This window comes from Peromyscus leucopus, chromosome 2, assembly GCF_004664715.2.
Source record: "Peromyscus leucopus breed LL Stock chromosome 2, UCI_PerLeu_2.1, whole genome shotgun sequence".
Taxonomy (NCBI): Eukaryota; Metazoa; Chordata; class Mammalia; order Rodentia; family Cricetidae; genus Peromyscus; species Peromyscus leucopus.
The window spans coordinates 112587047-112600534 of record NC_051064.1 but is presented as its reverse complement, the minus strand read 5'-3'; the positions used below and the strand labels follow the sequence as shown (position 1 = coordinate 112600534).

Here is a 13488-nt window from a genome sequence, read left to right as displayed (position 1 = left end):
AGCTAAGAATTTAAAGCCTACAGTAGGGCCTCTAATTAGCATGAAATAACCAGGTCAAAAACCTTGTGATGTCTGTTTAAAAAAAAAATGGCTTTAAAAAGATTTGTCTTGCCGGGCAGTGGTGGCACATGCCTTTAATCCCAGCACTTGGGAGGCAGAGGCAGGTGGATCTCTGAGTTTGAGGTCAACCTAGTCTACAGAGTGAGTTCCAGGACAGCTAGGACTACATGGAGAAATCTTGTCTCAAAACAAACATACAAACAAAAGGTTTGTCTGACAAATCAACCAATTAACAAATAAGTTAGGATCCAGGCATGGTGATACATGTCTGTGACCGCAGCAGCTAGGAAGGTGGGCAAGTAGTTACTGAGTTCATTCTTTGCTTCATTGCAAGTTTGAGGCCAGCCTGGGCTAAGTGAGACCTTCTCTCCCTCTCCTCACTCTCCGCCCCCCTTGTCTTTCTGCCCCACAGTTATAATATAGCCCAAAGAACCTCTCAGACCTTCCACGACCTGCCCCAAACTCCTCCTTAGGATCATCTAATGCCGTTTCTTCTCCATCCCTCCACAGCCCTTAGGGGCCTTTGCCTGTGAAGACACATTCTCTCTTAGGCTCTAAGAGCCTAAGACACCCCCACCCCACCCCAATAGACCTCTCTCACCCTTGCTGTACAACCACAGTCAGGCTGGGGTTTACAGTGACTTGTGAACAGACAAGTCATCCAAGGACATCATGGGGACCACAATCACCTTTCTGATCTGAGTCCCTTCTCCCTGGGGTCAAATGTTTACCCTCTAACTCCACAGATGTTTACCTCACTGGAGTAGGAAACCCAGGCTGTGCCAAGCAGGCAGTGCCTGTCTGTAAGCCTCCAGCAAGTAGTCAGCAGAGGGCCACGCCTCTCAACTCTCAGGCCACAAGCCCTCACCCAGTGAACACAGAACCTCTGGGCGGTGCCCTCACCCCCGGCCTTTGTTTCTTGGTCTGGGTTCAGTCTGTCCTCTCATTTTCTCCCTAAATCCTCCTCCTTGACTCTGCTCAAAGATCTTGCCTTCCTGAATCAGCCCTTTGTCCCCTTGGCTGGGTCTTCCGGGGCTGCCTTTATAGGACTGAGCAGCGTCACCGTCGAATTCCTACCATCTTGGCCCTAGGCTGCAAGCTCTGGGCAAACTCAAGGTCTCCACAGGGTGAACTTTCAATGATCCAGGCAGAGAAGGAGCTGAATATAGGAGCTGGCATATATGGCAATGTCCACAGGCAAATAAATCCCTAGAGTTGGAAGCTGAAGGATGCTGTGGCGGTCCGGTTCTGGAGAACAGGAAGGGATCAGGCCCTGGAACTAAGGCCATTTTTCATAAGAAACCTACCTGAGGAAGTTAACTGCAGACGGAGGAAATCTTACTACCCCACAGTCACACAGTGAAGTGTTTCTCACAACAGACTTCCCCACGCCTAGGAAGTCTGGCCTGCCCACTGCACCTCACTGTAGCTGTAAGTCACATCAGGTCTCCCTGTTCCCATGTGGGCAGATCCTGCTGCCTGCCCTCACTCCACAGGAAAGATTCTGCAGTCATATTTAATTTGAAAAGGTTCCTTAAGGCTTTGTTCTTGTTGGGAATGGGGAACAACGAGGAACAGATGTGGCCCCAGAGCTAGGCCCTGAGGACGCACCTTCAACAGCAGGAGGCCTCCAGGCAAACCCAGCCTCCTCTGGAGGACTTGAGCAGTCAAGAGAACAGTCTCATGGGAATGACCTCAAATCCACTGTTTCCCAAACAATGGGGTTGCTCTCTGCTACCTTACTGGGTGAAAAATGAACAAAGACAAAGCTAGAGACACAGTGATTACTCAGGGGACCTGCTCCCTCCGAGTTCCACCTGCCCCAGGATTTCTCTTCAGCGTGGTTCCCGGTAAAGAGCACGGAAGCCACAGCCATGCGTAGGCAGAGTGAGAAGGAAATGGAATGCAGACGACAAGTAGACCTCATAATATGTGTCAGGACAGGGCTGTTCTAACAACTGCCTGGAGTTCTTCAAGAGGCCTCAAAGGTCATGGGAGGATGCCAGGATTGATTAGCAAGGTCTGCGGTGGACAAGGGATAAAGTCATGGGGTAGGTGTGCGATGTATCAGACTGGACACTGAAGACGCTTGCTTTAGAGTTCCGCAAGACTCTCACTAATCCTAGCACGATGCAGCATGTCTGCACTGTTCGATGAGTCTGGCTGTCTGTGTTGGGCAGATACAGGCTTCGCTTGATTTGGCCTACATGGCACATCTGCCATACTGCCATTTCCTCCCTCTGTTCTCTCTCTCACGCGCACACCTCTTCCAGTCACATCACCTCATTTTTCTTCTGAAAACACACCTCTCCCCGCTACTCTCCTTCCGGAAAAGAACCTTCCCGCCTGTTTTAGATGCTGACACGAGATGTGTGAGGCTTAACCGTGGACTTGGGTTGAAACTAAAGGGAAGCTGTAATTTTGGGGCAGCCCCTGGCCACCTTGCCTGCCATGTGAAGAGAAGTTGTCTGCAGAACACGGATGTCCGAGAAGAGACCTCAACTGCAGGTGGGGTGGCAAAGGCAGATGATACAGTTTGAATCCCTGGAGTCAGGTGATGCTAAGTGAGTTCAGTTAGATGAGCCGATGAGCCTGGTGCTTTACATCTGTTTGATCCCAGTGACCACTGGAGCCACGGGGGCTCTCTGATTAAAAATAAACACACTGTGAACATTCAGTGTCTTGGTTGTGCTGGCATGTTCCATGTGTCCGTGTGGCTGGAAGCTACCATACTATGAGACAACACCTGCTTAGACGTGTGAGACGTGTCTCTATTCCTTGTCACTACACAGCTGTGCTGACACCTTAGGGTTGGAGGGAGGTGGCTCAGTGACCAAGGGGATGCTTAGAACCGACGGACAAGGCCCCGGATTCAGTGCCCAGCACCAAGCCAAGCTTCTCCGCTTGTCCCAGCTTTCAGCGCTTCCCAACCCCAGGTCCTAGTCAAACATCTGGTTCTCTTTAGATCCCAGTGGACACATCTGGGTTCAGTCAGAGCTTTGGCCCTCAGTTCAGGGGCTCCTTGGCCCGCCTGGGTGAGCCCTGGCCACCCAATGCCCTGACCCACAGTGTCAGCCCACCTTGGACCAGGAGTTCTCCTTGCTCAGCAGGTCAGCGTAGAAGTAGGCCATCTTCCACTGGCCCTTGTAGGTGAAGCACCACATGAGCTCCCAGTAGCACATGTGGTGGAACTGTTTCCAGCGCTGCTGGGCCTCACAGCACTCCTCGAAGCGCCGGATGGCCTGTGGGCAGCGGCAGGTCAGCCTATGGAGGGCCCACCCAGCCCCAGCACCCTCCGCACCCTTGAGCGCCACCGTAGGGATGGCCTCCCCTGAGGCATGGTGGTCCAGAACTGCACCAGCCGTCCAGGAGAAGAGGGAATCTGGCTTCCTGTCCTGGCTCTAATCGGCTACAGGCCTGTGATTGTTTCTAGAGAGTTTGTCACTACATGAAAGCATGGAACAGAGCACACTGGTGTGTGTGGGGGGGGGGGGGGGGGCGGGGACAGGACAAGAAGAACAGGGTGTTAATACTGCAATGTTGGCATTGGTGTGTACATGGACGTGGGTCGAGGCCAGGGGTCAACCTCAAGTGCCTCTCCTCAGGAGCTGCCCCTCTTTGTTTTGAGACAGGGTTTCTCACTGACACCTGAGGCTCCCCAGTTAGGTTAGGCTGGCTGGCTAGCAAATCTCAGGGACCTACCCTCCCCCACCCCCCAGGACCGGGATTCTAAGCATGTGCCACCACGCGTGACTTTTTCACGTGGGTGCTAGGGACTAAACTCGGGTTGTCTCCTCGTGTGCCATCTACCCAGCCCCAGAGGGTGTTAGTATTACACTGATGTAATGTCTGCACCTCAGAGAAAACACCAAAGAGTCTAGTCGTTTCCATGGTTACCCACACCTGGGGATTTACCCTGGTAAGATTGGCTGGAGACGTCCAGGACTCTACAATGTAGTCCTCCACATCAGCACAGTGCTCCGGGCCTGGCCCTGACTGTGACCTGCCCTGTCCTGCCCTTTCCATGGTTCTTTCCCTTCCTAGCTCACTCCCCCCCCCACCACCCTATTCACCACATCCAGCCTAGTCACCATGCGCTGGACAGCAGCTTTTCCTGACCAGGAATGCTCCATATCTCTCTATCAAAAGCCTACGGCCTCCCTCCTCCCAGACCACCCCAGTCAGGAGTGCCTCTCCCACCCCTGCTCTTTCATGGGCTCACTCTACCCCCAAGGACGCTTGTATGTGTCTGGCTGGGACATCCCAAGAGACCCCCACATCACTCACGGCGTCAATATTTCCTTTGATAGCTTCAATCCGCCCAGCAAAGAACAGGAAGATGGCACCCTGCAATGACACCCATGAGGATCTGTGTGTGTCCACTGGGTACAGGTGGGATGGGGTGGGGTGGCCAGCGGAGGTTGCTCTCACCTTGGGGTATCGGTTCAGGTAGGGCTTCAGCAGCTTCTCTGCCTCCTCGATGTTGACATTCCCAGTACCTGCAGGTGGCAAGGAGATGCATTGCTCAGGTTACCGTTGTTGGGACCTGTCTTCCTCCTAGAAACCTGCCAAGGCTTTCTTGGGGCCTCTGCCTTTCCCTCTGTGAAATGGCACGATTCTCCCAATCTGTGACAGGAGGCTTGAATAAGTTAGTGTGGATACTGTCCCGGCACATCACAGGCTCAACAACCTGGAGGCCATTTCTGAGTCTGCATCTAGAACAAGGGACAGCATCTTCACACCTTCCACAAGGTGGCGCAATCACCCCCATTTCACAGCGGGAACCTGCACAGAGAGTAAGTAAGTGGAGGTTCAACAGGCCGGGTGCAGCAGGCCCACTGACCGGGCTCTGCCCCAGTCCTGGGCGCCCGAGCAGGGTCAGCCTCTCACCCAGGAGCCCGCCACCCCGGCACCCCGGCACCCCGGGTCTCCCTACCGAGCACGAAGGTGAGGAAGGTGTGGTAACAGAGCAGCAGCATGACACACAGCACTGCGCGGAAGCTGTGCCCTGCCGCGCCCTCCTCCAGCTGCAGCAGCCCGTAGTCCTGGGGGGACAAGATCATAGGATGGGGTTCCCAGACAATCGCGGGACCCAGGTGGGCACTTATGAGACAGACCGTTCTCTCCGGAGCCCGGGGCGGCGGCGCCAGGATTGTGATCCCGAGCCGAGGGCTGCCCTCCTACGTAGTCCTGACCCTGTCTGTCATGGGCATGGCAGCCAAGCTGCCCTGTCTGCTTAGGAGGAGGAATGACGCCAGGAAAACGACCCCAACTACAAGTCGGTGCTGGGAAGAAGCCTGGGGCCCAGAAAAGCTTCCCGGGGGAGACTGTTCCAGACCCTCACTGGGACCAGACCCAACCTGTGTGTGTAGTCTCTGCCCTCCATCTACCGTCCTCAGTATTCATGCCCTTTCCTCAAATACAGGCCTGGCCTGCTCAAACCCTCCACAGCTGCCCCGGTCTGGGACAGGCTCCACCCAAGCTGCAGCTGCAGGGTAGGGTGGACCTTCCCACCTCAGCCTTCCTGAGACCACCTGCCCAACTGCCTGCTCTAGGGAGCAACCCACCAGCCTCTGGAGCTACAGACGGGATTTCCCAGGGCCAAGGATGGGCCTTAGCAGGCACTGAGCCTTGTGGCCTGTTTCCCGCCTTTGTGTTCTGTCCTTTTGATGGTGCCCCGGGGAAACCCCAGATCTGGGTTCACATAGAGCTCAGCTCTCACCCATAAGGAGAAGCCGCACAGGCTGAGCGTGGCCAACCCCACATCTGTTTTTGTTTTTTGTTTTTTAAACATTTTTTTATTTATTATGTACACAGAAGAGGGCGCCAGATCTCATTAGAGATGGTTGTGAGCCACCATGTGGGTGCTGGGAATTGAACTCAGGACCTCTGGAAGAATAGTCGGTGTTCTTAACCTCTGAGCCATCTCTCCAGCCCCCACATCTATTTCTGAAGACTGTTATGCGGCACTGTTTGGTTTTGTTTGTTGAGACAGGGTCTCACCATATATCTCTAACTGCCCTAAAACCCACCATATAGACCAGGCTGCTGGCCTTAAACTCAGAGACCCTCCTGCCTCTGCTTCTGCATCCTGAGTGTTGTGCACCATCATGCCTGGCTCTGTATGGCACTCCTAACGCTTTTTTTCATGATTAAATAAGATGGATTTTGACGGACAGTGGTGGTGCACGCCTTTAATCCCAGCACTCAGGAGGCTAAGGGAAGTGGATCTCTGTGAGTTCAAGACCAGCCTGGTCTACAGGGTGAGTTCCAGGACAGCCAGAACTATTACAAAGAGAAACCCTGCCTCAAAATACAAAAAAAAAAAAAGCAAAGATGGATATTGTATAATAACATTTCCTTTAAAAATGATGTCATTGGGTTGGAGAGATGGCTCAGAGGTTAAGAGCACTGCTTGTTCTTCCAGAGGTCCTGAGTTCAATTCCCAGCAACCACATGGTGGCTCACAACCATCTGTAATGAGATCTGGTGCCCTCTTCTGGTGTGCAGGCATACATGCAGGCAGAACACTATATATGTGAAAAGAAATGTCATTTTTGGGACAAATAACAGGTTAAACCAAAAAGCAGGGATTCACATACATATAGGATATCAGGAAGAGCCAGAGAGAACACACATACCAGCATCTGCAGGACAATGGAGCCTCTTATTTTTACAGAGAGAAGGCTCATGGGAAAAAGGGAATTGCCCAGGGTCACAGGGAGGAGAGGAGGAGGCTGGGGACGAATGTTACTTCCTGGACAGTGTTCCTTCCACCACACTGGTGACCTCTTCAAGGGGGCGGCCTCGGTCTGCTTCCTCCAGCCCCTGCCTGTGTGCCAGGTCTTGGCCTCAGTGAGTGCCCTGGTTCCTCTCAAGGTTGGATGCACAGGGCTCCCTGAACACTCACAGATGAAGTAGAAGCACCAAAAGCTCAAGGCCTTGAAGTGAGCAGGTAACCAATGGGGAAAGACTGGGATCCTGACACGTGTCATGGAAAGACAGTGTGGCCTCTGGCCCCTATGGGGCTGCCCTCTCATCTACCCTTATCACACAGTCCCCTACCCTGCAAGACAGCAGACAAGGAGAGATCTGTGCCTTCACAAACCCCGAGGGAAGGCTGCGGCTCAGAGAGGTCTAGACTCTCCCCAGGGCCACACACAGAGAGGGATCTAAGCCAGGACTGGCACCAGGCCCCATGATCCCTCAGCCCCACTCTGTCTGGCCCAGCTCCAGCCCTGGACTGGGCAGATGGTGGGTACCCAAAGTTTGGCAGTTACCTTATTTCCTGAAAACCCAACAAACTCCAGCAGCCTCAGGATCCTAGTGGGAAGCATGGACAGCGTCTGCGGGATCAGAGGCAGTGGGTGTGTGGAGGGCATCCTCGGGAAAGTCAGAGGACCCCACCCACAGCTAGCCCTTTACCCAGGTAGGAGAGGGTGGCCACCTCTTCCAGACCCATGCCAGTCTTTACACCATCTCCCAGGACCAGCCCCTTCCCTCACAGACAGGCTCAGCATTTCTGTGGTGCTCCAACCCAGCCCACGCTGCTCCTTCTGCCTGGCATACCCTTCCCGGCCTGAACTCTTGATGGATCTAAGAGTCATTGCAATGCTTATCTCCCTCCCCGGGAACTCTCTCCAGTGGCCCTGAAGAGAACTTGGATCCCTGTCCCCTGTGGGTTACAGCTGCTTCCTGGCCTCTCCTTTCCCCTGGGAAGTGCTTGACAGGCAGCGATCTGGGCCAGAAGTGGTCTGAGTTTCTGGGGTTGTCAATGTCTATGGCTACAGTTACCTTCTCAGGGGTTCAAGCTACAGGGGAGGCACAAGATGCACATGTAGACTCTCTAAAGGGGGTCACCCTATGTGACACCCCAGCTTGAGCCCCTTAAGGCTGGTAATATTCAAGAATCATCTCCAGGTCCCATGCCTAGGATGCAGCCAGGCACAGTGGCACACAGGGGTGACCTTGTGCGGGACCAGGACATGCAGGGGAGCTGCATCTGGGGCCCAGACCCTGAAGAAAGGAGGGGCTCCTACTCACCAGGTTGAAGGCGCCTACACCGAGCTTCACCCCTCCTTCAAAGTGCCTGTGGCTCTCTCCTCTGCAGTACTGGGAGGACTGGACGAGGCTATCCAGTTCCCTGTGGGAAGGGTGCTGCTTAGCCATCTGCGGGAGCCAGGCTGGTCCACCCCCTCCTCCCTGACAGGGTGGGCCCAGAACTCAACAGTGGTGGATTGAGAGTCTACAGACCCAGAGAGCTGATGCTCAATGAACTTCCCTCTTGTCTACCACCACAGATGCATGTTCCTCACCCCGAAACGGCACCATATTGTGTCCCCAGTGGTACAATACCCTTCACCGGCCTCATCTGCCCTCTTAGGCTGGATAATTCTTTACTGGGGGAAAGGAGAGGACCTGTTGCCAGTGTAGGATGTTGAAGACACTCCTGCCCTCCTCCCTCTGGGTGTGAGCAGGAGCCTCTCTTCAGTGGGACAACCAGGATGTCTCTGGAGCAGTGTCTGATAGGGGGCGCAGACACCCCAGATGAGAACCACTGGGCAGATACAAACACCCAGGACGTTTCCTTGGCGTTCACTTGGCTGGAATCCAACCCTCTTTCTCCTAGGTACCAACAGCACAGAGGCTTTCTAGGCAGCCATCAGCCCCAGGCTTCTCTGAACCAGGCACTAGAAGGCAGCAGAGATCACAATAGCCTCACCCTGTCCCCACAGCTCTAGCCTTTAGAGGACAGTCTCCACCAATCTCTTGAAAGGAAAAGAACCCTGGGGCTGGACTTAGTTTGGGGATAAAGAGGGTTTTTCAGATGGTATTTAAGTGGAGAGGTGACATGTGAACTAGAACCTGGGAGGAGATGTGTGACCTAGAACCTGGGAGGAGACCTGGGAGCTAGAACCTGGGAGATGTGTGACCTAGAACCTGGCTGGAGAGCTGGGAGCTAGAACCTGGGAGGTGAACTGGAACTGGCCTGGTGACTGTTCTGACAGAGACAACATGTCCAAAAGCTGTGAGGCACAGATGATCTTGGCATATCTGAGAGCTGAGGGCAGACCTAAAGGTCTGCAGCGGAGTGATGTGGGAGAGGCAGTAAAGATGGGGGGGGGGACTCCACTCTGTAAGCAAGAGGGGCCTCGGGAGTCGGGAGGGGTGGCCTGACCAGGTGTGTGCTCTGCAGTCACCATTCTGGAAGCTGGCAAGGACATTGGAGGGACTGAAGCACCTGTCTAGTTATCCCTGGACAATTCCAGCACAAGCCTTTTGGTGTCCTGGGCAGGGAACAGTCACCCTGGTAGGGGAGGTAAAGACAGCAAGAGTTCTCAAAGTGTAATGGGAAATAAGTTCGAATGTATAACTTAGGGGAGGGAGGGAGAGCTGGGTTTCTTTATCTGATTTCAGACTTGTAGATAAGGGACAGTACTGGGTAAAAGTGCTCTGGGCTGTCCTCAAGCTTTGAACCATCAGCACACCTGTCCCTGGCCCAGAGACTTCTGTCGGGGACCCGGACATAGTGTGGAAATTATTTCAGCAGGAGGGGAACTATTAGGAGGTGTGGCTTTGTTGACAGAGTAGGTGTGGCCTTGTTGGAGAAGTGTGTCACCGTGGAGAAGGGGGCTCTGAGGGCTCCTCTATGCTCAAGCCACGCCCAGTGTCTCAGACCACTTCCTGCTGCCTCCAGGTCAAACTGTAGGACCCTTATCTCTTTCTCCAGCACCCTGTCTGCCTGCACCCCACCATATCACAGCAATAGAAACACTCCAAGACAGGGAGCATGCGTGCGTGTGTGTGTGTGTGTGTGTGTGTGTCTATGTCTGTGTACACAACGTGGTATCCCTGCATGTTAAAAAGGTCAAGGAAGATTTTCTAGGAAAAGCAGCATTTGGGCCTTTACGGATCTGTATGCAGTTCTGCTGCTGTTCCCTGAGGTCCTCTGTCCGTCTGCCTCCCTGCCCACCAGCCCAGGCTGTTTGTGTAGACTCTGGGTCATCTTCTTCCCCAAGAGACAAGGCATTCAAGAAGCCAATCATACAAGTATAGCCAGAAAACCAGAGCATTATTCCAGAAAATGGAGGTTTTGAAGGTACAGAAATCTGTTTGAGCCCCCGGTTTTTTAAACTTCGGGTCTCCCACAATGCAGCCTGAGAGGACGGGCGAGAGACTCCTTGGTCCCAGGCTTCCAGCTCCCTGCAGGCTGGCCCCGCTTACTTGTACGTCTGGTAGCTGTTTCGAACCTTGATGCCGCCCTTGATGAAGCTCACCATGTTCTCATCCTGTGGTGGGGAGAGATGAAGAGAACTGGGTCCAAGGCGGGTAACTGTAGGCTGGAGGGTCACCCAGGGCTGTGGGCCTTGACGGGCCCCCACCTTGTGCCCAGATCCATGACAGATGAGGCGGGAGTGGTCAGAGGTCACCCAAAGCAGGCTGCCACAACCCCCCTTCTCAGACACACACACACACACACACACACACACACACACACACACAGAGTCAACGGTGTCCCCCACTAGGTGGAAGGCCCATGTGAGATGAAGAGGGCTGCTCATTTTTAGAATGTTAAAGATGATTACTGTAATATGTTATTTAACGTCCCAGCAATCCCCAGCCTGTCTGGTGCTCCAATCTTGGGCGTCCACTCAGAAAAAGAATGGACATGGGCTGCAAAGCCTTGTCAGGAATGTCCACAGCATCAGGGTCCATGAAACCAAGAACCAAAAGCAACCGAGGCTCACCCATGGAAGCTAGGTAAACGGAGGCATGTTCACATATAAGAATATTATCCAAGCCGGGCGGTGGTGGCGCACGCCTTTAATCCCAGCACTCGGGAGGCAGAGTCAGGCGGATCTCTGTGAGTTCGAGGCCAGCCTGGACTACCAAGTGAGTCCCAGGAAAGGCGCAAAGCTACAAAGAGAAACCCTGTCTCGAAAAAAAAAAAAAAAAGAATATTATCCAGCCACACAAAGACAGGTGGAGAATCCCAGTCCTACACAACTGGAAGCCTTTGTGACACAGAACCGACCAAAGCTTAACAATATGCTGTTCAGACACAAATGGAAAACACAAATGCGGGGGCGATGAGGGAGGTAATAGCTTCCCCTAGGAAGGAGGCTGGGACAGTGTGTATGTGTGTGGGTGAGTCTTGCTGTGTAGGCTCTGGCCTCCAGCAGAATCAGGGTATGTGTGATTATGTAATATATACTATATAATATATAATAGAAAGCAAGCAAAATAAAATGCCATTCTTGTTTCAGTGAGTCCCAAACTGAGGATTAGGATTGGTCCAGCTCCAATCACCTGAGAGCCAGAAGATTTTAAAAACTAAGGATTCCGGCCTATGACATCTATGAACTACATCATGGCGTGATCATCCTAAGGGCGCACTGGTGGCATGCATACCTTGGGGGTAACCAACGGCTCTCTAATTGATTTAAGACCCCCTCAGGAAGAGGGAAACTGTGGCTATTGGTGGAAACCTAGCCAACTGCTAGTGCCAGGGAAGTCGTGAGTATTGGAGGAGCATTGCAAAGAGGGGCGAAGACTGTAAGAGACCGAGGATCAGGGAGTTTGCTGGGAGCTTGCGTCTCCGGGGATGTCTGAGGCCACGCCCATAGGGTCTCACCAACGTGACTACCTAACAGTGAGCTGACCAAGGATGTCACCAATGGGCATGACAAAGCATACAGGGAAAGGCCGTGAAGCTCAGCTCTACACAAAAAACTACAGGCAACCGAGGAGAGCTGGACATGGGAGGGGCGGTCTTCTCCAGGGAAGAGCACCCCAAGTGGTTGTCCAGTGCCCAACTGTCAGCCCTGGACACATAGATGCAAGCAACATTATACAGACTAAAGAAGTTATATTTAGGAATATATGTATTTCCATATATATTGTATATACATACATATATTGCATATGACAACAATTAGTGAAAAAAGAGGTCATGAGTTTGAAGGAGAGGGGTATATGAGAGGGTTTAGAAGAAAGGGAAGGGGAAAATGTTGTAACTAAATTATAATTTAAAAAAAAAAGAGCTAGCCAGGCAGTGGTGGTACACACCTTTAATCCCAGCACTCGAGAGGCAGAAGCCAGTGGATCTCTGAGTTTGAGGCCAGCTTGGTCTACAGAGCAAGTTCCAGAACAGCCAAGGCTACATAGAGAAACCATGTCTCGAAAAAGAAAAGAAAAGTACATACAAGTAATAGTATATGGACTGATAAATGGCTCATTGGCTGTTCTTCCAGAGAGCCTAAGTTTCAATTCCCAGCATCCACTTGGTGGTTCACAACTGTCTGTAACTTCACTTCCTGAGAATCCAAATGCCTTCTGACCTCTGAGGGCACCAGGTATGTATTTAGTACACAGACATGCATGCAGGCAAAACACCTACACACATAAAATACAATAATAATATTTTTTAAAATTAAAAAGAGCTCAAGAAGCCAGGTAGTACACGCCTTCCATCACAGCACTTGGGAGGCAGAGGCAGCCGGATTGCTGTGAGTTCAAGGCCGGTTTGGTCTACATAGTGAGTTCCAGATCAGTTAGAGCTGCATAATGAGACCCTGTCTAAAAAAACAAAAAACAAGCTAAAGAAAACAAATAGCAACCAACACTACAATGCATTTACCCTCCTCCAACACACACACACACACACACACACACATACACACACACACACACACACATACACACACACACACACGTGCTAGCCAAGGAGTTCTAGTAAAACTGTGCGGTGATGGTGTGTGTAATTCCCACTGTGGTAGGGAGACCCATCTCTGACTTGGCCAGAACCAAATCCAAATCCCAGTTCACTATTTGCTAATCCTGTGACCTTAGGGAGAAGAGTCCTCTGCTTTGCTGTCCTGTGAGGGGTTAAGTAACAAGTGTAAACACATCAGACAGGACCTCGTGTTGTGAATTATGCAAACATGGCATATCCAGCTGCCTCTGCCTCCCAAGTGCTATGATATCCAGGGACTCGGGAGACACTTGGCCCCCACAGCCAAGTGCTTGCCACGTAAGCCTAAGGGCAGAATTTGATCCTGGAACCCATGTTCAAAGCCAGATGAGTGGAGTGCATCTGTAATCCCTCCCAGAGGACGGAGGCAGAGACAGGAGAATCATCTGGAAGCTTTGAGGCCAGCTAGCCCAGCACACACAGCTCAGCAGCAGAAATAAGCAGGGCCTCTGCCTCAAAAACAAAGTAGAAGGAGAGATCCAATTCCCAAAAAGATCTCCTTTGGCCTCCACACATCTATAGCATACCTTCCCCCTCGCCATCACAGGCACACTGGCACACACACACACACACACACACACACACTCACACACACACACTCACACACACACACTCACACACACACACTCACACACACACACTCACACACACACACACATACGCACACACATGTA

The 13488-nt window shown here is 52.4% G+C and overlaps 1 protein-coding gene across 16 annotated transcripts in view; it reads right to left on the bottom strand.

The window, feature by feature from the left end:
- The window catches only part of Ttc39a (tetratricopeptide repeat domain 39A), a 71768-nt gene that overhangs the window by 27629 nt on the left and 30651 nt on the right, over positions 1-13488 (bottom strand). For 12 of the 16 annotated variants that reach the window (XR_005090884.1, XM_037202797.1, XM_037202801.1 and 9 more), the window contains exons 6-13: positions 10285-10349; positions 8376-8459; positions 8104-8203; positions 7341-7406; positions 4997-5105; positions 4492-4559; positions 4348-4407; positions 3141-3302 (exon numbers count right to left, since the gene is read on the bottom strand). Coding sequence is in view for 15 of the 16 variants with exons in the window: in XM_037202797.1 (XP_037058692.1) it covers positions 3141-3302; positions 4348-4407; positions 4492-4559; positions 4997-5105; positions 7341-7406; positions 8104-8203; positions 8376-8459; positions 10285-10349 (714 nt within the window). In the remaining variant the exon portion in view is untranslated. The remainder of the gene's footprint in view (positions 1-3140; positions 3303-4347; positions 4408-4491; positions 4560-4996; positions 5106-7340; positions 7407-8103; positions 8204-8375; positions 8460-10284; positions 10350-13488) is intronic. The other 4 variants (XM_037202799.1, XM_028888898.2, XM_028888914.2 and 1 more) reach the window with 1 other exon arrangement.